Source organism: Branchiostoma belcheri, unplaced genomic scaffold, assembly GCF_001625305.1.
Source record: "Branchiostoma belcheri isolate BF01 breed outbred unplaced genomic scaffold, Haploidv18h27 scaffold17, whole genome shotgun sequence".
Taxonomy (NCBI): domain Eukaryota; kingdom Metazoa; phylum Chordata; class Leptocardii; order Amphioxiformes; family Branchiostomatidae; genus Branchiostoma; species Branchiostoma belcheri.
This window is the reverse complement of record NW_017803157.1, coordinates 4,108,324-4,130,778: the sequence shown is the minus strand read 5'-3', so window position 1 is coordinate 4,130,778 and position 22,455 is coordinate 4,108,324. Positions and strand designations below refer to the sequence as shown.

At 42.1% G+C, this 22,455-nt stretch overlaps 3 protein-coding genes across 4 annotated transcripts in view; 1 reads left to right on the top strand and 2 right to left on the bottom strand.

Moving 5' to 3' along the window:
• LOC109466789 (MOB kinase activator 1B) overlaps positions 1-242 on the bottom strand; it is a 14,234-nt gene extending 13,992 nt beyond the window's left edge. The window contains exon 1 of the mRNA XM_019764617.1: positions 27-242. Within this exon, the coding sequence (XP_019620176.1) occupies positions 27-40 (14 nt within the window). The 5' untranslated portion in view covers positions 41-242. The remainder of the gene's footprint in view (positions 1-26) is intronic.
• On the top strand, positions 173-3,769 carry LOC109466788 (retinitis pigmentosa 9 protein homolog). Of its 2 annotated transcripts, none has more exons than XM_019764616.1 (5): positions 173-260; positions 894-1,015; positions 1,559-1,727; positions 2,240-2,336; positions 2,729-3,769. In XM_019764616.1, exons 2-5 carry the CDS (start codon positions 913-915, stop codon positions 3,146-3,148), a joined length of 789 nt encoding a protein of 262 aa, XP_019620175.1. In that variant the 5' UTR covers positions 173-260; positions 894-912; the 3' UTR covers positions 3,149-3,769. The 2 variants fall into 2 exon arrangements, with proteins under 2 accessions (XP_019620175.1, XP_019620173.1); XM_019764614.1 differs by lacking the exon at positions 173-260 and adding an exon at positions 482-587 and having other exon boundaries at positions 2,729-3,768.
• An 896-nt stretch (positions 3,770-4,665) lies between these two features.
• On the bottom strand, positions 4,666-21,882 carry LOC109466637. The gene is made up of 6 exons (XM_019764367.1): positions 21,577-21,882; positions 14,965-15,054; positions 12,547-12,996; positions 9,757-9,902; positions 7,189-7,311; positions 4,666-6,286 (listed from the first exon to the last, which is right to left on the bottom strand). The coding sequence occupies exons 1-6, from the start codon at positions 21,673-21,675 to the stop codon at positions 6,160-6,162; spliced, it is 1,035 nt and encodes a 344-aa protein (XP_019619926.1). The 5' UTR covers positions 21,676-21,882; the 3' UTR covers positions 4,666-6,159.
• Positions 21,883-22,455: the final 573 nt, after the last annotated feature.

The window sequence follows — 22,455 nt, the reverse complement described above, 5'->3', positions numbered from 1 at the left end:
AAGGGGAACTTGAAAATGATACTTACAAAAGGAAGCTCATCTTGACGAAATTCGCCTTGCCGAACGCGATGATTGCAAATTCCCACGGTGTATGTCCTTGAGAAAGCCCCTATATTGAGAAAGACGTGTAACGAGGGCAGATGGCGCCGATTTTCGGACGATAATCCTGTCAGGTTGTCAGCTGTTGTGTTTCCTGCTTCTTCCAAAATGTCTGACTGAACGGACTTCTCGCGCAGTCTCGCCGGACTGGGAAATCTCGCGTGAGTTGGACCGCTTCACTATCGGTGATTACACTACAAAAGAGGGGATCGACTCTCATTTGAATTTTTTATTTTCACAGATATCTCTTTTGTATACATTTTTACTTTATTTTTATATCTTAAAATATTTAATTTTGATCACGGCAAAATAAATTGCTAATACAGTTACTTTTAGGTTACATTTATATATAAAGATGTTAGAATACTACTCCCCTTAAAGTGCGCTGTGTTGGAAGATTCCTACAAAAATGGAGGCGAAGTGAAATTTAGTTGGGGGGTGTGTGGTTCCCAGCTCTTCAAATAAATATTCGGGGCTCATTCGGACAAGTAAGTGTCTGTAATGTATGTTAGAGGTACAGTGCATCACTTGATGTTACTAACAGGTTATTTTTCAACGCTTTCAGTGAAATACTAGCTAATATTTTCTTCTGTATATGTCAGCTCCACTGTGTTGTTTTTGCTTCCACCATCAAATATTTTGACCTCCTAGCTTTCAGTCGGAATTTTATGCTTTGACTTGCGCTTGCAAAAGTTGCAGTAGAAAATTTCTGTAGACTTTTGATATGAGCTATCATTCATAATGTCGGAGAATAGTGCAAAATAGAATTCAAAATGTTTTCTACATCTTTTCAGGTGACAACAGGTTTTTATTATGCCCAAAGAGAAGAAGAAAGAGAAGAAGAAGAAACACAGAGACAAGACTGTGGTGGAGGTGCGCAAACATGTCACAACGTTCTACGAGCAGGCACCACCAGGTAAGGTTACTACATACACTGTTATTTTAAGGAATTGTGGTAGCCTGGTTTAATACTAATTCTATTTTTACTCCCAAGTCTTTTGTTGTTGTTGTTGTCCTCGTCTGATATCTCGCTAGACGTGGTCTCTTGGTGCTGGTTTGCACTTGGTTCAGTTCAGAGTCAAATTGTCTCTCTACAAGTAGGTATTTAACTCTTGATGCCTTGTGCTTGTGCAATGCTGAAAGTGTCTCTCAGCGCATACTCTCAAGGCTAGGTACATCTGCTTGTTCACTGCTTCAGGAAGGCCTTCTCTCTTTCTAGTCTAGTCTTTTATCCTCTCCAGAAATCAGAAATATAGAGGATAAAAGACTTGTGAACTGAAATAGGTTTGGTAGCCAGCCTAGAATAAATGTAGCATCTGTATCTGTATAGCCAGTATAACCGCCCTTCAGAGTTACAGTTACTTCTTACAAAGGAGTGGTTGTTGAAAATTTGATCTCTGTGTAATCTTTGTGTCAGACTAAAGTTCAACATTTTACTAGGATGTTTGTTGTTGTTCAGGTCTTATCAAAGAAAATGAGGAGAAGCCAGAAGACTGTATCCCAGACCTGCCGCAGAACCAGGGAGCGCGGGACTTCCTGGCCCATGCTCCTACCAAGGGGCTCTGGATGCCGCTCGGGAAGGAGGTCAAGGTCATGAAGTGCTGGAGGTGTAAGAATTACGGACACAGGTTGGTAGTGTGATTTGTTGACAATATCAGCTATGTACCAGGCTTCAGAGGTGGCTGGAAATACATGTAGTATTAATTCGCCAAATACACAGACAGATACATGTAACAAGCCAGCAGAGTTAGTCTAGATCTGTGAGAGGAGTACAGTTTGTCCCTGACAGGATTCAAGGTGGCAAACTACTCTTTGGCAGACTAACTCCCCTGGCATGTTTTCTGTATACTTTGTCAATTTCTACTTTGTCTCTGAAGCCTGGTACTGGATGAAAAGTTTTTATTTCGTGTTTTCTAACCAACCCAAAAAAGCATTTGTTTCCCGAATTTTACTCAGGTGTATGTTGGCTGTGTATTCGGTATAAGTGTGACATGGTTTGTGGAGGTTGTGCTGCATGTGTGACCAAATCGTACAGGGAGTATGTATCTTGCAAAGACACACTACAGTCTGGCATGCTAGTCCAGATTGTATGTACATTGTATATGTGTTCTAACTTAGTATGCCATGGTTGTGTTAACAGGACAGGAGACCGTGAATGTCCCCTGTTCATCAGTGGAAACACACAGATCGAACAGTTCAGAGTCTTACATGAGGACCCCATGTATGGCTACATCAAGGTACAGTACTTACTGGAATTCACTTTGTCTTCACGGTAGCAAAATCTCACAGTCTGAGGAAAATAGACATGTTCACAGAACATAATCTTCACAGTAGCCGCAAGTACAGAGAGGGGGGCAAGAAAAATGATTTGATAACTGTAATGATAAGTTCACGACACAGAAGTGACCATGAAAACAGAGAACCTAAAAGTACAGTGAAGAAAATCAGGAATTACAGTATATGTACATTGTACATTGTTCTCTTGTTTTTACAAGCTCTCACAGTGGGAAATGTTTTTGGCAGAGATCTTTTCCATACAAGATGCTTTATTTATAATTTGAGTATTAGTCTGCCATGTGATATAACAATAAAGTCCATTTCATGTGGAATAACCAGCTCTGTCTTTCAGGAAACCAAAGAGAAGGAAAAGGAAGACAGGATACAACAGCTGAAGGCTCTCCTAGACTCCTCCTCCTCAGACTCAGAGAGCTCCAGCTCTGAAGATTCCTCAAGACACAGGAAGAAGAAGAAGAAACACAGGAAGAAGCACAAGAAACATTTGAAGAAGTCTCGAGAAGACTCCAGTGACGATGCCAGTAGTAATGATAACTCTCCAGGAAGAAAGAAGAAGAAGAAACGTAAACACAGCACAAGTGGAAAGGACTACTCGAGTGAAGAGGATCGCAGAAAGAGAAGGAAAAGCCACAGAGAAGATGACAGGCATGAGAGAAGGTACTCTAGGAAGGATTCCACAGACAGTAAGGATAGGAGAGAGAAGGACACAGAAGGTAGACATCACGAACATGGTAAACACAAGAGGAGAGACTAACAGTAACAGGCAGGTATGGGGATACAGGATGTCAGGTTTGCTACTGTCGTAAAAAGTTTAAAAAGCAGAGATGAAGCGTCTAAACCAATCTTGGGGATCGTTTACATTCCCCAAAACATATGTTATTGGTGGACTGGTTGCCAAAGACTTTTAATTTCCATTGGTTGAAATGCTGAAGAGGCTTCAACTTATTCAAGAGCTTTGGGGCCTTTGGCATATTCGTTCTGTATCAGAAACCTGTATGCCAATGGTTGTATTCCTGTTTATAGCAGATGTTAGATACTGCTAATATGAAGGATTATCTGCAAACAATATACATGTAGCTATGATTGCACAGTATTACTTGTATCAAGATTATGCTATAATCTTCATAGAGAAGGTTCGGATTACTTCGGAAAAATTTGAATTGCATGAGATAAATTTCCCCTTGCTTCAGTGGTTGGAGTTGTTTTATTGGATCATGTAGATAGTATGGATAGTAATTAATAGCGGATGTTGGAAAGTAAAAAGACTTTTTTTTCCTTGGAAAAAAGACTTTCAAGAAAAAGTTGCTGACAAACAACCAAAATGTACATATATTCATTGATTTGTTGGATTTAATACAGAATCATTAATAGAGAATGCGTATGTATTTTTTCTTATTGTTGTACCTTGCTGCATCACTTTGTGAGGAGTCCTATTCTCTGTGGCACGTTTCTTGGTCATCTTTGCCACCATCTCCTGCCCTTGTTGTACATGCCTGCCCCCTTGCTGTTAAGGGTTATACTGCAACCTCAGAGACTTGCACCATATTGCTATGGAATCATCTTGGAGTGGTGATGGGGAGACATCACTGAAAGGGTTCTCCATTGAAACATATGCTAAATCAGACATGAAAATGGGCATCATATCTCTAGTTTACGAAGTTTTTGTCACACAAACTCACCTTCACGTGTTGGCCAATTTAATAATATGTACCTACAACAAGTTTCGGAAAAAAGTGGTCGGCTATTCTCGAGGTACAGCCTTGTTTATAAGAATTCGTGCACTTTGACCCCATATTCTAGGTCAATACCAAGGCAGGAGGCAGGAGGGGTGTATGGCAACAGACAAGCCCATAACAAGGCAATTTCATGGAAAAACTTCATTTTTTTTTGCAAAAACATTCACTCAAAACCCTACACTGTACAACCCACCACAAAAATGCCAAGAATTCAACAAAAATCCCACCCAAGAAAGGGTTTTAAAGTTCTTTAGCTCATTTTAATTTTGAGGTCTCTCACCCAGCAACTTGTGCGCATGCCCTTCAACCCGCGTCACCCCTGATGTGTAACATTACATGTATACAATACTGGTTACAGCTGTCCCTTTAAAGTTTGCTTCTGTATTGCATATCTTCTCTTGAATGAAGGCCGAAATCTTTAGTTTTTCCAAGGTTTTGGCCTTTCTTTCACTTATCCAAACAGCATTCATTACTCAAGATCTAGATCCATAGCAAAAGAAATTGATCAAGACACACAAAAACTCAACCAAACGAATTTGTCACAACCAGGTGCGCTTTTATTGAACCACTAGTGAGAAAAGAGTAAGAGAAGAAGATGAGACAAAACCACATCTGTATGTGTCGGACATCCTGAAAACAGTAACAACAGTATCCTCTACTCTACATCACAATTTTTACTACAAATGTACACAAGAACTTTAGTGCATAGATTCTTGGTCAGTTGAAGGCACATTGAATGCCATCACTTACTTATCCTTACTCTTACTTGTAACAGACATTGATATGGTCTTGGCAACAAAAACATGCTTGTTTCCTAAGTCCTAAACAATGCCATTTTACTCAGTCTTACTTTAAACTAGAGGCTAGCCACCTAATGTTGAAAAACAGAGTAAGAACGTAACTTCCTCAAGTTTTCTTTATATATGAGCTCTTGCACATGTGAGCTAAAATGTTTAATTCATCTTTTTCAACATGTTCAGTTTTCTGTAACAACATTAAGTAGCCAACCTCCATTCAAACTATGTACAGAATACTTCATAGCCCTTAAAACTTCATTCCCTCTCTAGACTATGTACGTGAAATCCAAACATGATTGGAGAACACCACATCCTACATGTATATACAGATTAGCAGCATATAGGCAACAAGAGGTTCTATCCCACACCCAAGATTCAAGAAGAAAAACAATCATAAATGTCACATTTCACTGTTGTTTTCTGTGATTTTTCCACTCACATACAGTATAAAGATTATCAGAATCGGGATAGCTAACACATGGTTGATGAAAGAGTGGGCTTTGTGAATACAGTCATTCCAGAACTTAGTTTTCTTTCAGTGTCGTTGTAACAATCAATGTTCATAATTTGTATACAGCTTGTCTAATGTGTACCCATTGGTAGCTTACTGAAAATGTTTTTTTTTTTCCTTTGCTTATTACAAGTGATACTTTCAGAGTTATATTTGAGAATTATATTTCAGACAGAAGGGTAAGTACAAAAAGATAGCATTACTGTGTCAGCAGAAGTCACGCAGTTTGTAAAGGTTCAGTCACATACATTGTAGGATCATCATACAATGACAAATGGAAATTTCTTTGGATAGTCATACATGTGTCAAAAAAATTCATGTTTGCAGAAGACTGGCTGGGATTCTTGTCACAGGTTTGTCATGTCACAGCCTCCTTGAAAATTTCTGAGAAAAAAATTTGTACTACCACATGAGAATAGTATGGCATCCTACAGTAAAATGTGACCACACCATTAGCAGAGCAGAAGCAGTAGTAGACATGTTGCTGTGTTATGTAAGAGTTAGTCAACATAGTCAGACCAGTGTCCCATGGTGAGATTGTTGTCAGAGGTTTGTTCTTTGCCACAAATACTACCACAGCGAAATCATATGAATATGTGATGTCCTACAGTACATGTGACCACAATGTAATTACGTAAGCAGAGCAGAAGTAGTAGTAGTTGACATGTTGCAGAAGCAGTTGTAGACAAGTTGCAGAAGCAGTAGTTGAATGTTGCTAGAGTTAGTCGACATAGTCGGACCAGTGCCCCATGGTGAGGTTGTTGTTTCGCAGGAGTTTTTCCTTCTTCTTCAGATCATGAATGACGGCAGGGTGAACGCCAGCGGTGCGGTCCTGGGTCGTCCTGTAGCTGCAACCAAGGGCACCGTGAGCACGGTTCGTTATTTGTTTGTTTGTTTGTTTGTTATGGGTTTGTAATTCATAAGTTGTTTGTTTTAGCCTGTATACTACTGTCTACTTCATGAATTTGCCAACTAGACATCTATGTTGTACATTAATAAGGCCACACCAATTTGATTTGTTGGTTCGTTACTTAGTCTTGTTTGTTTGAGCCATAATGTCTATAGTTACTGTACTGACTACATCTTTGTGTGTTTGCCAGGAAGATGCAGAGTTATCTTACCTATGTTGTACTAAACTGTGTAAGGCCACACCAATTTGACTTGTTGGTTCTTGGATTACTTGAAGAACAAAATGAAAACTGTTCCAGTTTTACGCAGTCAGAATAAAGTCATTTTGATCTGCTTTTGATTTCAGAGAACGTAAATTGGTGTGGCCTAAGAAATCTGTAAGTATCCTGTGCTATGTGGCTATTAATCTTCTATGTATTTTGATTGATTGGTTGAATGCTTTGATGACAATTTTAAAGTTCATAGAAGTTCATCAATTAGAATGAAACCTCTTATAAGACTGACAGTTGATTTCTGTCCTAGTGTATTTTCCCAGCAAAAATATGACTATCATTGGACTATTCACAGTAAAAAACACTGAAATAGTGTCACAGTTCTGTGCTATAGAAGACATAGAAGCACACTCCACTCAACTACAAGCCAACCACTCCAATTATAGATAATGTTTGTCATTTAGTTATGTACATTACGTTCAAGGTATGATTACACAAAAGTTTTGTCATGATTGTCACACATTTTTCCTTGATATGTGATGATGAAATTGATGATTATTTGTACAGATGGCACATCTACATGGTAATTTGGCTTATAATTTCACAACCGTAGAGTTGTTTAACGTTACTTTTTGTGGGCATGCGGTTTGGCCCCGGCAGATTTGGACATTTCCTCTTTGAGAACGCTGTAGAGTCGTTTCTGGTCGGTGGGGGTGAGAGACAGGACTTGGCGGGTCAGGTGGTCGGTTCGGCTGTCGGGGAGAACCCAAAAAAACGGGCAGTTTTTAACCTTTAGTGTGCTAAGGAAGCCACTTGACACCAAGTTTGCATTGGGTACAGGGGTAGGCAGCAGGGAGAAGGTTAATTTCTGGGTTAGAGCTGGACAAGATTTGGGGGTTGGCTGGAAAATGCTGGATGGATTGAAGAGTTTGCAATTGGTAGCTTGTAACAATCAGTAGGATTTTAATATTTGATCATTAGAGGAAGGGAGTTAAAAAAGGGCAAGAATATTATTGAGCATTTGGGAGTTGGATGGAAAATGGTGGAAGGATTTTAGGAGGTAGACTAGTTTGAAATGGATTTTTTTAATAGCTTACCACAGTTGTTAGGATTTTAGTCATTTAATTATCAGACTGAGGTAGGGAGTGAAGAAGACAGCTTGAGGTCAGCAGCAGACTATTTTTGATTTTATTGGAGATATATGGAGAGTTTTTTATACATTTCAGCTGGATTGTAGAGGAGATGATTATGTTAAGTTATTATGAGGAATTATGAAGGTTTATAGGTTTGATTTTGATTGATTGGATACATTTCACCTCACCATAAGCTTACGAAGATTGGGTGATGAGCTATAGCATAGTGTTAGATTGGTTGTTAGTACATGAGAGGTAGCTGTAATGATCAGTTAATATTACTAGTTACAAAATTCTGCCAAGTCACATATATCCACCACCCTAAAAAAATGCATCTAAAGAGAGCTCCAATACAACATTCCCAGTATTATGCACTCCTGTATACTTAGTATCTAAACAGTGCATACTACATAGGGGTGTTGCATGCACTAGAGATCTCTCAAACACACTGTTTTGCAAAGTGGTGGATAAATGAAACCTAGAGGATAAATGTTAATGTCGGTTACAATATGAAGTGTAAGGAGAAGGCACTGAGAATGCAGAAAGGTTGACCAGAGCAGGAAAAGTCTTATTCTAGTAACTCTTCCAAAGGCATGTATGAAAGATCACAGGCTAACCGACATAACAAAACAGTCCGAATACCGGGCAACATGGCATTGTTTCTGCACTATCAAACATTGCTGAACAAAAGCGAATACAAAAGTATGCCCACTTCAGACTGTAGGCAAGGCAGATCACAGCAAGGCACTATGGAGGTAGCCTCCGTAGCAGGCTTATAGAACTGGGGGTTTGGTGGTCTTCGGCTGTTTTCTGATTAGCCCAGTTCTAAAAATGGGGGTAATTCAACCAGGCCGGCTATGCTGTCTATATGCAATCAGAAAACAGCACATAAAAGCTCCCAAAGACCATGAAGATCTCCAAAACCCCCAGTTTTTGGCATGCTATGTAGGCTACTTATAATGGAGGGACCCTGCACGGTTCATGGTTCTGTATACACTAGCACAAAGCTTCCACTCGGCAGGTATGCTCACCTGACCTAGGCTAGTACTCTACAAGATGGGTTCTGGTTATGGGTCCCTCCTTATACACAACTTTGCGGGTTTTTGGTCCACCGTCTGCCTTTGACTTTGCCCTCCTAGGCACAAACACAGGCAAGCAAGGTTCAGTGGTGCTAACTTATGTTACAAAGTTCTTGAATGAAAAAATCAAAATTAAAAAAAAATCCCTACAACTGTAAATATAGTTGAGATAAATGACTTTGTGCAGTTGTTTTGGCCTGCAAAAAATATGGTAGTCTGGTACCAACAAGGGGAAAGACTTTTCCAACTTTTTCAAACTTTCTGCTGAAGACAATACACATCCAGATGTTGCTTTTGAAATTGTACATTTGATAATATAAGAAGGTTCTTTATTCAACAACCAGTAGCTTTCACATCCTTCATTTGTTGACCATCTGTCATCTACTATAGAGCAACAATGACTCGTTCTGATTCGTCAGTCATTGCCTTCAAGGTAACAGACGATCACTGAAATATAAGATGTGAAAACCCACTAGTTGTTCAATAAAGAGCCTTCTTATCAGTCTCTTTCCAAACTGTTGAAACTATTTATAGACGTACAAAATCATAGTAGTAGCCTGAGTGTCAGCCTTTTTAGCTTTGGTCCGGTAGCGGATCATGGAGAGCAGACGAAAGCTAAAAAGGCTGACACTCAGACTATCATATCAGACCTTTCTTCTCAGCCAATACCTGTTTGTATGCCGGTGCTACCATACTCCCTCCCTAAAACAAATTGATGTTGGGCATTAATGAGAAGAAGAAGAAAGCGAGTATGGGAGCCCTGCAATACAAATGGGATGGCACCTATAATCTCCAAGCAGATGTTCAGGTGCCGCAAAATACAGTATCAAATTGGCCAGGCAGTATCCATTGTTGGATGGCTAATGGTTACAGTCTGGCCAGTTTGATATAATACTTGTATTTTGCGCCACCTGAACATCTGCTTGGAGATTAGGCACCTAGGCGTCATTGTCATATCAGACCTTTCTTGTCAGCCAATACCTACCGATCCTTCTTGTGAGATTTCCGTTTCTCGCCGCCGCTCAGGGCCGCGAGGTGCTCCTGCTGGGCGCGGTGTTTCGCTTCGATGCGTTCCCGGCGCTGACGCTCCAGCCGAGCTGCGTGCTCAGCACTGCGCGCCTGCTCCTCAGCCTGGAGAACAGACAAGGGTGAGTTCTGAGTGTATATGTTCTTTCCTTTCTGACATAAGACACGTCTACCAGTAACACTTACAAAATGGAAATGGTTGGTAATTTCTGGGCAAAAAGACTTGTCAATTAATATTCAACTGTGTATGAATCAACATTAACCTATTAAACTTTACTGGTTATGTTTATCAATTTCTTATTTCTCCAAGTCCAGTCTCCCTACTTGCTAGTTGGGCAACCCTTGACTTTGTGTATCAGCCAAACAAATATATAAACATTTAAAGCAACAGAATGTACTTCGGTTGAACAGGGAATTGTGCAGGCTGAAATAGAAGACCACAAGTCGCGTCCTATACATGTAGCTACAAATGTATAATATACATGTAGGTATAAATGGTTTGAGTGCAGGTGTGCGCAGTCATTGTTCACTGATCAAGTAAAGTCTTGTGCTGTTAGTGTGTGGAATAACCTTCCAATTGTTATGCAATCCACACAATCCCTGAGAGTCTTTAAGGAGGGTTTGCACAAATACCTCCATCAGTAGGTCATGAGCACTGTTCGACAGGATTGTCAGTTTTTTTTAAATTATGTATATTGTAAATATGTTATTGTTTTAGATATGTTTGTGACTTGACCAGTTGTCCACTATGTTGTATAATGTATCGTCTGTATGTACATGTATGAATACCAGGAAGACTAGCGGTGGACCCTAGGGTCCACCGCTAATGGTTATTCTAATAAAGTTTCAAAGTTTCAAAGTTTCAACAGAGGGTACTGTTATTAGTATCCTGGTACAGCATTTCCCTACCAACGGGCTCCAGGGTTTCTCCATTACTCCTCCACCATCACCAAACTCTACTGTGTTTCCTCCCTTCCAAACGCAGCACGACAAACAACACAGAAACATTTAGTACCTCATCATCACCTCATGTTTATGAATTATCATAATAATAATTCTATCATATTCACAGTCAAACATGTACAAGTGACCAACTCTATATATACGATAACCTGTCTATAGTGACCATCTGTCTACACAGATTTTATTGGCCATGTGTGGTCTTCTTAGCCAGGTTTGACTGTGTATGAATTGAAGTAACGAAAGACGACACTGTAAATGGAAACAAAAGATTCATCAAATTTATTTCTTGCAAAATGTTAAGACATTCCATTCCAAGTGACTATGGTGGGTGAGTTCAACTCTTTCAGTGAGAGTAACAAATTGAAGAAAAACTTGTGATGGTACAGAATCTTGTTAAGGCTTGAATGACATATTATAGGGTGTACAAAAATAAACTCAAAAAGTTGCTGGTGTGAAAGAATCCTTAGAGACTGATTCTAATGTACATGTAAGTTGTAAACTTTAAAAAGTTCTTTCAGAACAAGATTCATTCTTGAAATCTTGAAAAGAACCTGTTATCAAAATGAAAAAGGAGGTAATAATTAAGTTCTAAAAAAGATAATCTTATGATAAACAATGACACAGCATCATGCAGTGAAAGGTACACAAGTCATGCCATCTGTTGTGAGAAGGTGTTTGATGTTGTTTGCCCTACCGCAGGTGAGGCAAATCGGACTGCCTTTTCCACAGACAGGTCACCAAACAGGCTGTCCAAATCCTCTGCTGCCTTCACACCAAGGGGGGACAAGACGGGACATTTGTATGGGAAGCTGTTCACACTTGTCAAAGCTCATGGCATTCATGAATGTGGCAGTGCAGATACTGTACTTTGCTGCTAGTGGTACCATTTAATGATTGATTCTGTGTTTCTATTCATTCAGCTTATCAACCATAAAAAAGTGGTTGTTGTTAAGGGTTGATCCAGAAAGGCAAAGATATTTGCTGTGCTTTAAGAAAGGCATATTGGACAAGAGAGAGAGATGCATGGCTGACATGTTTTACACATCTTTGCATGCACCTTGGTGCTTCTCCTATCACTCAGGCTTTAGTGGATGCAGACTGGTGAAAAGCTAACTGCTCCAGAGCAGAGCTGCCGGCAACAACTGTCCCTAGTACTTGTGATCGAGTGTTGATGCTTTGGTGCTTCTTCTATCAGGATTGGTAGGTGCAGACTTGTGCATGGAGTAACTTTCAATTGGTGCTTCTCTTTGTCAGACATTGAAGGTGCAGGGAGTAACGAAAGTCAAACTAACAACCATCCATAATACTGGTGATGAAGTGTTGATGCTTTGATGCTGTCCAGTTAGGATTGATGGGTGCAGACTGCTAAAAATCTCTTTGCTAGGCATTGCAGGTGCTGGGAGTAACACTGGTGCAACTCTGTCAGGCATTGCAGGTGCTGTTGTGAGTAAGAAAACTTGGTCTAACAGCTCCAGTGCATTATACCAGTAGCAGCTGTCCGTACCAGTAGTGCTGGTGATCAAGTTTTGATACTTTGGCACTGTCCAGTTAGGCTTGGTGGGTGCAAACTGCTAAAAATGTTTTCAGGCATTGAAGGTGCTGCAAGTTCAGAAACTAACTGCTCCAGGGCAATATTATCTGCCAGCAGCAACTGTGCATAGTACTCAGGTGATCAAGTTTTGCTACTTTGGTGTTCTCCTTTTAGGCATTCAAGGAAGTAAACTTTTAATTGGTGCATCTTTTGGTGAAGGTGAAAGGTGCAGGGAGTAAGTAAACTTGAACTAACAGCTCCTGCTGCCCTGGCAGCCTGTTGTAGGTCTGGCGGTACGACCGGTTCGCTCATGCCGCTCATCTGCGAATCCGCCCTCCCTCCCATTTCTCCGTCCTCCATCACGGGACTGAAGGGCACCGCTGACCCCGTCCCGCTCTCCACCCTCGGGCTGAACGGCGCCGCGGTCCCTGCCCTCGAGGGGGGTGTCCCGAGCCGACTTCCGCCACCGATCCGCCCGCTTTTCGGAACATCGATGAACCTCGGCGCTCCGGGGTCGCAGTGTATGCCGCTGTCTGGTTGGACTAGCTCGCTGGGCGAGTTGCAGCCGCCACCGCTGCCAGGGGGGCCGAACGCGGGGGGTCCTGCGTCCATGGGACCCCCCTGTCCATCCATGGGACCCCCCTGGGGCATCATGTCTGCTGTGGTGGGACGGCCCATGTCGGGAGAGAAGGGCTTGGGGCATTCCTGGAAACAGGAGCACCTCTCAATATTTAACATCATCCTAGTTAGAGGGACAGTTCTGTGGACAAGATCATTGGCGCTATCCACACTCCACTCTAAACCTAAATTATCCTTTTTACATAGTTAGCCTGCACAAGTGACCATCTCATAATGACCACCAATAAGGGCCAATGTGACCACTTTTTGGTGATTCCTTTGATAATTTTTCCCATTTCAGGAAAGAAGGGCTTTCGGCTTTCCTAAGAAACAGGAGCACCTCTCAACATTTAACATCATCCTAGTTAGAGGGCCGGTTCCATTAAATATGATCATTGGCACCATCCTCACAAAAGATAAATTGTCCTTTTTCTTTTCTTTTTTAATACAGTCAAGCCTGTACAAACCTGCTTCATGTCTGTTGAGGATAACTGACAACAATGAAACCTGTACGAGTGACCACCTGGCCAATGTGACCACTTTCTTCTGGTCCCTTAGATAATTTTCCCATTGACACAAGCATTAAGAATCCTGTCTATACTGACCACCTGTCCACATAGACCAGATTTTATTGGTCCCCTGAGTAGTCAGTTTTAACTAGTTTTTTAGTAGTGTAAGCCCCACTTATTCTGAAGTCATCTTTGCACTTTTCCTTAATACATGTACAAAAGACTTGTACTTCCAAATGATCAAGATTTTTTCGCTAGACTGAGTATTTTCTATCACACAACATACTAGTCTTTCACTATGAATAGTGTTTGAATTTGTGGCTGACAAATGTTTTTGGGTGCTACTCATGCAGAAGAAAATTCTTTTTTCTCAGTTTGCAAGAGTCCTTATGTCTTTTTGAATGAGACATTGCACCTACATAGAAAAACGGCATACATTATTTATGCTTGAAGAATGTAGCCCATTGAGATGCCTTCTGTAAACCATATTACTCTAACACAATAGGAACAATGGACTTGATGGCAGGCCAGAGTACTCTATTGTGTGCAGAAGGTACACTATGAGTTATGAATTGCGACTTGCCATGCATAATTAATATTCAACAAGCGGACTAAATGGAAAGGAAATGCGTATCTGTCACCAACAGAAAAGATATTGTCATTTTGTGATATGTTCCAAGTCTTGGCTTTAGTTCTTAGGTTCTAGTATCTATCAGTGCCATATGAAAAGAAAGATGAGGGTTGGCTCAAGTTAAAAAGAGGATTAACCTACATCATTCATGATGCAAATGAAATTATTGCCTTCTTGCACTTTTAACCCAAAACATGAGAGATAGAAATCTTCTGTGACTAGCAGTGCAGGTTGATCGATGGTTGTGTGCTTTACTTGCTTTTACTTTATCCCTCAGACATTATTGTGAATACTTGTGAATACATGATGTATGTTTTCTTTATTTTTTTACAGATCACTTACGACTGTCACGGTGAGGCAAGAGTAGAGAGACTTGTGCAACCTACATGTACCTTCGTCTACTCTGTTAGGATGCGTGCTGAAAATCTACCCAGAGCCAAGTAGCCTCCTTTGCAGGCTTACTGGGGCTGTTTTGGGTTGCTTTTATCATGCACTTTTTTTCTTATGATACGTCACTTCTATTTGTACTCAGGTCTCCACTTGGCAAGACACTAGGACCAGAGTACAAGTAGATGAAGTGTTATGCAAAGAATAAAAGTGCATTTATTATAAAAGCTATCCTCTACAAGGCTTCAGAAGCAGCTGGAAAGAGCAGAGCAGCAAATTTACTCTGTTACCAGACCAACTCCACTGGCATCTATTTCGCTATTCTACTCTTTGCTGCTCTGAAGCCTGGTAGAGGCTATGTAAAAGCCCCAGTTGTAGCCTGCTGAGGATGCTAGAGCTATGGAAGATTGGGAGAGATGGAGGGAAAGAATGAAGAACATCGGAGCAACCTAGCTCGTGAAGGTGATGATGACCTTGTGAAGGTGATGATGACCTTGTGAAGGTTATGATGACCTTGTGATGACTTACTGTCATGTCAGGTGACCAGGGTTGGCCGTCCTGGAGCAGTACATCAGGTCGGAGGTCAGGGTTGAAAGGGTTATCCCAGGACATCCCAAACTATGGAGCAGCAGCATGAGGGACAGACAGGGGGGTTTAGAGACAAGAGAATGAAGACTTGAGGATAGTCATGGACACACAATGGATGTAAAGGAAGGTGACACTCTAAGGGGAAACCTGGTATCAGTGTATTGTACTATGTATTTGTACAATGTATTGGTATCCTCTACCAGGCTTTGGGAGGTGGCTGGAAAGAGTAATAGAGAGATAACATGCCAGGGAAGTTGGTCTGCTAGAGAGCGCAGTTTGCCATACCCAAACTGTACTCTCTATCTAGTGGACTAATTTCCCTGGCATGTTATCTGTCTAGTACTCTTTCCAGCTGCCTCCCAAAGCCTGGTAGAGGATACCGGTATGTATTGGTACTTTAGACACTTTGCTCACAGACAATTCAAACTCCCATACCCTTTCCCAAATGCTGGGTGCTATGCAAAGATTACAGTATGTACATTGTATGTTTGAAAGTCTTTGGTATGGCTTGGCTGGTTATAAAACTCATGACCTAGCAAATGCAAGGCAAACACCCTACTCACTCTATACAAATGTAATAGCCACTGCACCACTGGCAGGTACTTAATTAGTAAGAGTCTCCTAATGTTTCAGACACCTGACGCGTGCGTGCCACCGCCTTTCAGAAGCAGCGACCTGTTTCACAAAGGTGACCATGTCCGGGTTTTGTTCGCGCCCAGGACCCCTCTCTCCTCTCATCACCTAATCTGCCGTTCCTACGTTTTCTTAGGGATGGAGTTTCACCCACTTTGTGTAACAAATAGGGCGGGAGTGAACCTTTAACCGAATCTTTAACTCAGGAAGGTACAAAGCGGGCCCGGATCGAGTGTTGTGGAAAAACACTACAACCCCGGCGCTGCGAAACTTTATATGCTGGCAAAATAGCGAAACGCAGGGGAGGTTTTTGTTGGGAGTGTTTGTGTGTTGTATCTACTGTGTGGGCAGATGCACCATGGAAATACAAATGGACGACGGCGTACCCAAGTGGGCTTAGCACACCTGAGGGTAGAAAACACCCGAGTCAAACTCACCTGACCTTATTTTTTCTATAATGTGCTAACGTAAAAGATAGCCTGGGTTGTAACATAGAAACAACACTCCTGGCTAATCATTGGTTTACAGCAACTGCAAGGTTCTAGCTACATGTAGAAGTCCTGGTGGTGGAAAGAAGATGCCGGTGTACTCTTGTTTTGAATGACTGTAGGTTGTTGTGAGTGATCAGTGACCTGCTTGGAGGGACAGCCGATTGTTGTTTGGCCCCGTTACTAGCGTGGGGAGAGATGATTACCTGCTTTGTGACTGGCTAATCTGTAATTACCCCCGCGTGTCGGCTCGTTTTCCCTGCAGCTAATCACCTGTAAATTCTACGGGAATACGGATTGTAGAATTTGGCAAAAGAAGAGTTAAATTCGCCAGGGAAGTCAGGCCACAGAAGGTTGTTAGCCTCCGTAGCAGGCTTATAGAACTGGGGGTTTGGTGGTCTTCGGCTGTTTTCTGATTAGCCCAGGTCTCAAAACGGGGTAATTCAACCAGGCCGGCTATGTTGTCTAGTATGTGCAATCAGAAAATAGCAGATAAAAGCTCCCAAAGACCCTGAAGACCCCCAAAACGCCCAGCTTTTGGCATGCTATGGAGGCTAGAAGGTTGATTTACAGTGAATGTTTTTATTTTCATATTTACATAGCCACTCAATTTATGAACAAACTTTTAGTACATACATTGTACTTTGTTAGAAGTATAGTAGCATTGCTGTGTGCAATGAACTCTTGCTCTCAGACAGTTCATTCTTTGTAGAGTAAGCAGCATTGCATTGTATTCCTTGAAATTAGGTGTTTTTAACTTTGTTAACATGAACCTCGGTTCAGTATCTCAAAAGGGTGTGTCATTTCTCCAGATGTTGTATGTACTTTACAGTCTATTAGACTAATCAATTGCACCAATTAATTACATCTCATAAAACCTACAAAGGTCGAATTAAACACACTGCAATCTTCTGTTTCAATGACCCAAAATGAAATGTTACAAAAGGATAGATTTATGTCCATACTTTAGTATTTACATCCAAGACTTTTACATCGGGTCATAAAAAAAATACCCACAGAGTTGCTGAGAATATATTGTGTTCAGGAACACAGAAAATTCTCCATGGAGACGCCATGGCAACAGAACATGTCAGTGAGAGACAGCCGGCCTTTTATTCGGTCGTTCTTTTGTCACCAGGGAAAAATTATACCTGTCATCTCCTTTGTGATCCAATTAATGCAATGTGAACGCTGTTCGTGCCCGGCACAATGGTCCATCGACAACCTGTTTCTATAGCGTTGTGAGCCAGAATTCCGAACGCGCGGGGCCTTTCTATACACGGAATATTTCACTGTGACAACTACTTTGATGGCCAGTGGCGTGTAACAAAACGGAAGACCCAAACCATGGTTTAGAATTTTGTATGACGAGCGGGCTGTTACCATGGTGATGCATTACATCGTTTGGGAATGACGTCTTCAGTTGTTACGTCTGTTTAACGCTGATTACCATCTTTATTTAGACAAGGGTGGGCGTGGGGGCGAGATTTTCGACAGCGAGCTAATTTGTGCAGGCAGAGAAGCGACGTGAAGCACCTATAAGTGTCATACTTCTGTCCTAGTTTATGTGTGAAACGTCTGAAGGTGTGTCCGGCCTGTTTGCGCTCACCAAGTGGGGTCTTTCTTCCCAGCCCGGCGGGGTAAATACGGGTGAAATTGAGCGGGTTCGCCCGTCTAAACACCAGGACTACGTGCGTGTAATTGGTGACGATAGCTCGTGTCTAGTGGGGCGTTCGGGTAGATTTAGCGGGTCGGGGTGAGAACAGGTGCTTTTAAGGCACCTGACACGAGAACTAGGCGACCGACAGGCTGCTTTTTTGTTCTCTCTAAGCAGAGGTTGACGTAAAAAAAAAATTACAGTGCAAAAAAAAAAGAAATCCCGATAAAAAAGGGTAGATTTAGCGGGTCGGGGTGAGAACAGGTGCTTTTGATGCACCTGACACGACGGAACAATAGTCTCTACCAAACTAACTACGCTGGCTATAGGTAGAAGAATATCTGCCAGGGGAGTTTGACCGCCTTGTAAGTTTGACTGGCCGCGCAGGAGGGAAAGAAACAACCTCCCCGTGGCCGGACTCCCTTGGCCAATTTTACTATCTTTTTTGCCGAAATCTACGATCCGTATTCCCGTTGAAAGGCCTGGTGGAGGCTACTTTTAAGGCACCTGACACGATGAAAGAACTAGGCGGACGACATGCTGCTTTTGTTGGGAAATTTTCTTTTCGCATGAAGTCACAATGCAAGGAACGTGGATGGCGTCGAGTTATTTTGTACAAAACTTTAGAGAATGTTAATTAAACTATGACGCACTGACCTACACCTTTAGTTTAGGCCGGAAGAAAAGATAGTTTGGCTAGCTATTAGACTATGACATTTTGTTTCATTATTTATCAAACTATGACGCAATGACTTACACTTTTAGGTCGGCAGAAAAGATACTAGTAGTTTGGCTTTTAGACTATGATTTTGTTTCTTCCGTACATCGCAATGCCACAAACGCGTTGCTATGAGCAGCCCGTTCCAAACGAAACGCCCCCGTTCTACTGGCCCGTGAACTGAGCTCTGTAACGAGGGCACACGCATTAAGTAACTGTTATCTTTCCAGCCTGGCGTTAAAAAGGAAGTTTTTGTTGTCATCCTGGAGGTAAAAACGACAGTTCACGGTCGTGTTAGGCTGAAAAGACCAGAAGTTAGCGGGCCGTTTTAGTGTTCGTTTGGCCACGGATTCCACTGTTTGGACAACACACAATGAATCTGTAGCCTAGGTCATTCCGGAACACCTATAGCTCCGTTGTGACGTTAGTTCTGACGTGATTAAAGATAATTGTACTTTTATGGGCGCAATCGTTGTCAAATAGAACAAAGAACACACACCTGTGTATTGTTGTTATACTTTGACAACGCTGTAATGTAAGATGCTATACTTTCACGGTTCGTGGGTTACGACGAGTGGGTCTCTTTGTGCCTTAATATTTGTGGGAGTGCGGATAAAGTCCATACTTGCAAATCAAATGTGCACTGCTAGATCGTATAAAAATGGTGTAGACAAGTCCTTGTAAACGATTGTAATCTATGACGCGCGCACGGAGGTGGCTAGTATACAGGGCACGCCCAAAAACTCCTGATGTCGATCGCCAAAGGTTTATGAATATATAAACTCCTAGGTCCTGCTGTGCCTATAATAGTAGATAATTGGCCGCTTATCCAAGTGGATGGGTGAGATTTTGGAGGCCGGACGTCATTTGAGGCACGATTACGTCCATTTCGGCGGCTGGACTCGAGAGGCTAACTCATCAGGCGTTGCTAGGATCTGGGAAAGGCCAGGCCAGGCCGGGGGCCATCTTTGAAAACGATAACCAAAGACCGGGCAAATGGTAGATAAAGGAGCTGGTAATACAATTAATTAGTCGTGTCAGGGCAAGCTTAGATCGCGTGTGGATTGTTCTGGAGTGTACTCAATCATTGGTTTGTGCACTGCTTCTAAAACTATGGATAGAATAGAAGATTTTGTCTTTCTCTGGACTCTGGAGTGGATACTAGTAGTTGTGTAAGAGCTAGCGTGGTCTAGCTCCATCGGACTAAGAGCCGATGCCGGATAGCAAAAACGGGCCTGTAAGAAAAGTTAAACTTGCAGAAAATTATAACGCTGGATAAAAGACTTTGTTTTTCTCTCGAGTGCATAGTTGTGTAAGAGCTAGACCCCCACTAAAGACCGGTTGCATGATAGCAAAAACAGGCTCAAGAAAAGTTAAACGGCCAGAAAATTATAACGCAACTCCCTTCCAAGGTCCAACCGGTCTTTCTCCGTTCATACCAGTCTTGACTAGCTATTCAACCTATCCAGGCAAATTTAGCTTTTCTACAATCTAATCATCAACATAGATTTCTACTAGAGGAGAGAGGTAGCAACTTGAAGTAGGGAGTCGGAACATGTCTGCTCAGTCACTCACGGAACAAGACGTGCCCACCAGGCTCCTAACATGCCATGTACCTGACCCGAGTACACCTGTGTACGGTTTGTCTGTCCTACCAGGTCACCTTAATTTTTAGTATCAGTGATATTTATATTTCAGTCCATACCATGGTATGGATGAAATATATTGTGTTCTCTGATGTTTCTTCTTCTCCTCCTTCTCCTCCTCCTGCCACACAGTCAGAGGGATTCAACTCCGCCATCATTCAGCCAAATGACTTGAAATTTGGCATGGAGGTAGAGGGGGCCAATACCCCCAGGCGTTTTTTTCATTTTTTTGATACATGCCTTTGAAAAATTTTTATGAAGGTTTTTTGGGGCATTTTTCGCCAAAAAATGGCTTTTTGGATCCTGAGCCCTGGTTTTACAACCAAATTATCTGAAATTCGGTATAAGGGTACCTTGAACATGTGTCTACAGAATAGCAGTCACATATTTGGCATACACCACTTCCAAATGACTCATTTGGGGGACTTTAATGGCTATTTTCAGCAAAAAAAGGGCCAAAAGTGCTGTACCCGTTCCATGTTCTATCTAAAGAATGGCCGGTTCCATCCATGGAACACGTTCCATTGCGGGTTACCTGAGGTCACACTGCACGTAAGTCGTGCGGAATGACCCACACATTCAATTTTTTGTGCCTATGACCTTCAAAATGTATCAAATCTCATCATTGTTAGTATTTGCATACCTGTAAGAAGATTAGTAAAGCTTTCGAGATTCAATGTGCTTGTTCTTGCATCTTTGTTCTCAATTACATAGCTACTATACAATTCATTTATTTGAGAATCTTTGCCAGTTTTACACTGGGGTAAGTTTGGAATAGTCCACTTTTGCGTGGGAGGGAGATGGACTGAAATATGCTGTATTTGCTCCCAAGCAAATGTCGGCCTCTCTAGTTGAGGTTGCATTACTGTATTAACGGTTCGGTAACATTATTCGTAGGTCATCGCACGATCGATTTTGATGCTGTAGAATTTTCGGGAAGGCTGTGACAAGACAGCCTTTCCCGTGACACGTACAACTACAAGACAGCAGAATTTTGCAGAACACTTGCACGACTATCCCCCAAAAATATGTTCGAAATTTGCGATCGTACAACGAACGATTGCTACTGGGCCCACAACAGATTAGAACTAGTTTACGATAGTCTCTACCTGACTAACTACGCTGGCTATATATTTATATATAGGAGAATATTTGCCAGGGGAGTTTGGCCGCCTTGTATAGGTTTGACTCGCCGAAACTACCTCCCCGTGGCCGGACTCCCTTGGCCAATTTTACTCTCTTTTTTGCCGAATTCTATGATCCGTATTCCCGTAGAAAGGCCTGGTGGAGGCTAGCCCACAACAGATTAGAACCAGTTTACGACGCATGAAACTTAAAGAAGATCGCGGTACGTGATTTGCACCTGCGTGCCGCCCGCCCGTACACGTACAGGTGTGCAGAACTACTCACCTCCTTCTGTGCCAGCCGCTGCAGGGCCAGTTGTTTCCGGTCGATCACCTGCTGCCGTCTCAGCGCTTCCAGGTGGTACGCCCCGCACGTCGTCGTCATGTCGTCCCGTACGGTACTGTAGTAGTGTAGCTTACCCTTCCTCAGCTAACACGCACCGAGCTGTGTGATATACCTGCCGGGTCGCCTACCCTGGTTAACTGTCGGGAAAATTCCGATGGTGGGCCGGCCTTACACACAGGTGAGCTGCTTGTGTTTGCACTGCTCTGAATAGACCCACCTCTCGGCTTCCCGTCGTCGCCACGGCAACGCGCATGCGCACTGGGAGGGAGTGAGCCAGGACGTGCCCATTCTGGGTTTTGTGTTACTCTCCAAGTAGAGGTTTGGGTTTGGGCTTCTTATTTTTGGCGTGTTTCTAGGCTTTTTTTCGAGCTTTCTTTTTGGCACTGGTGTCTTTTTTGGGTTAGCGTAAAAAAAGATACCATTGCAGAAAAGAAAGCCCGATAAAAAAGCCTATAAACACACCAAAAATAAGCCAAAACCCAAACCTCTGCTTGGAGAGCAGTTTTGTGTTGACATGGGATCGGTTACATCTTAAGAAAGGTGGACTTTAGCCGGGGTTATTGAAAACAAATAAAACGGCGTGGTAACAATACGCCAGCCGGGGTGTCGCAGAACTACCTAGCTACATGTAAATACTTTTCTCGTCGGATATTTGCTCGAGTGTTTGAGTGACTTCAGTGAGCTTTTCAACGTTTGTCATTCTTTATTTTAAAGTTTGATAGGCGTGTGCTGGGCCGATGATTTTAGAAACACAAACATTACCAGTGAAAATTACTGTTGCTTTTCTCCCAACTTTGCGAAATAATTGACTGATGATTC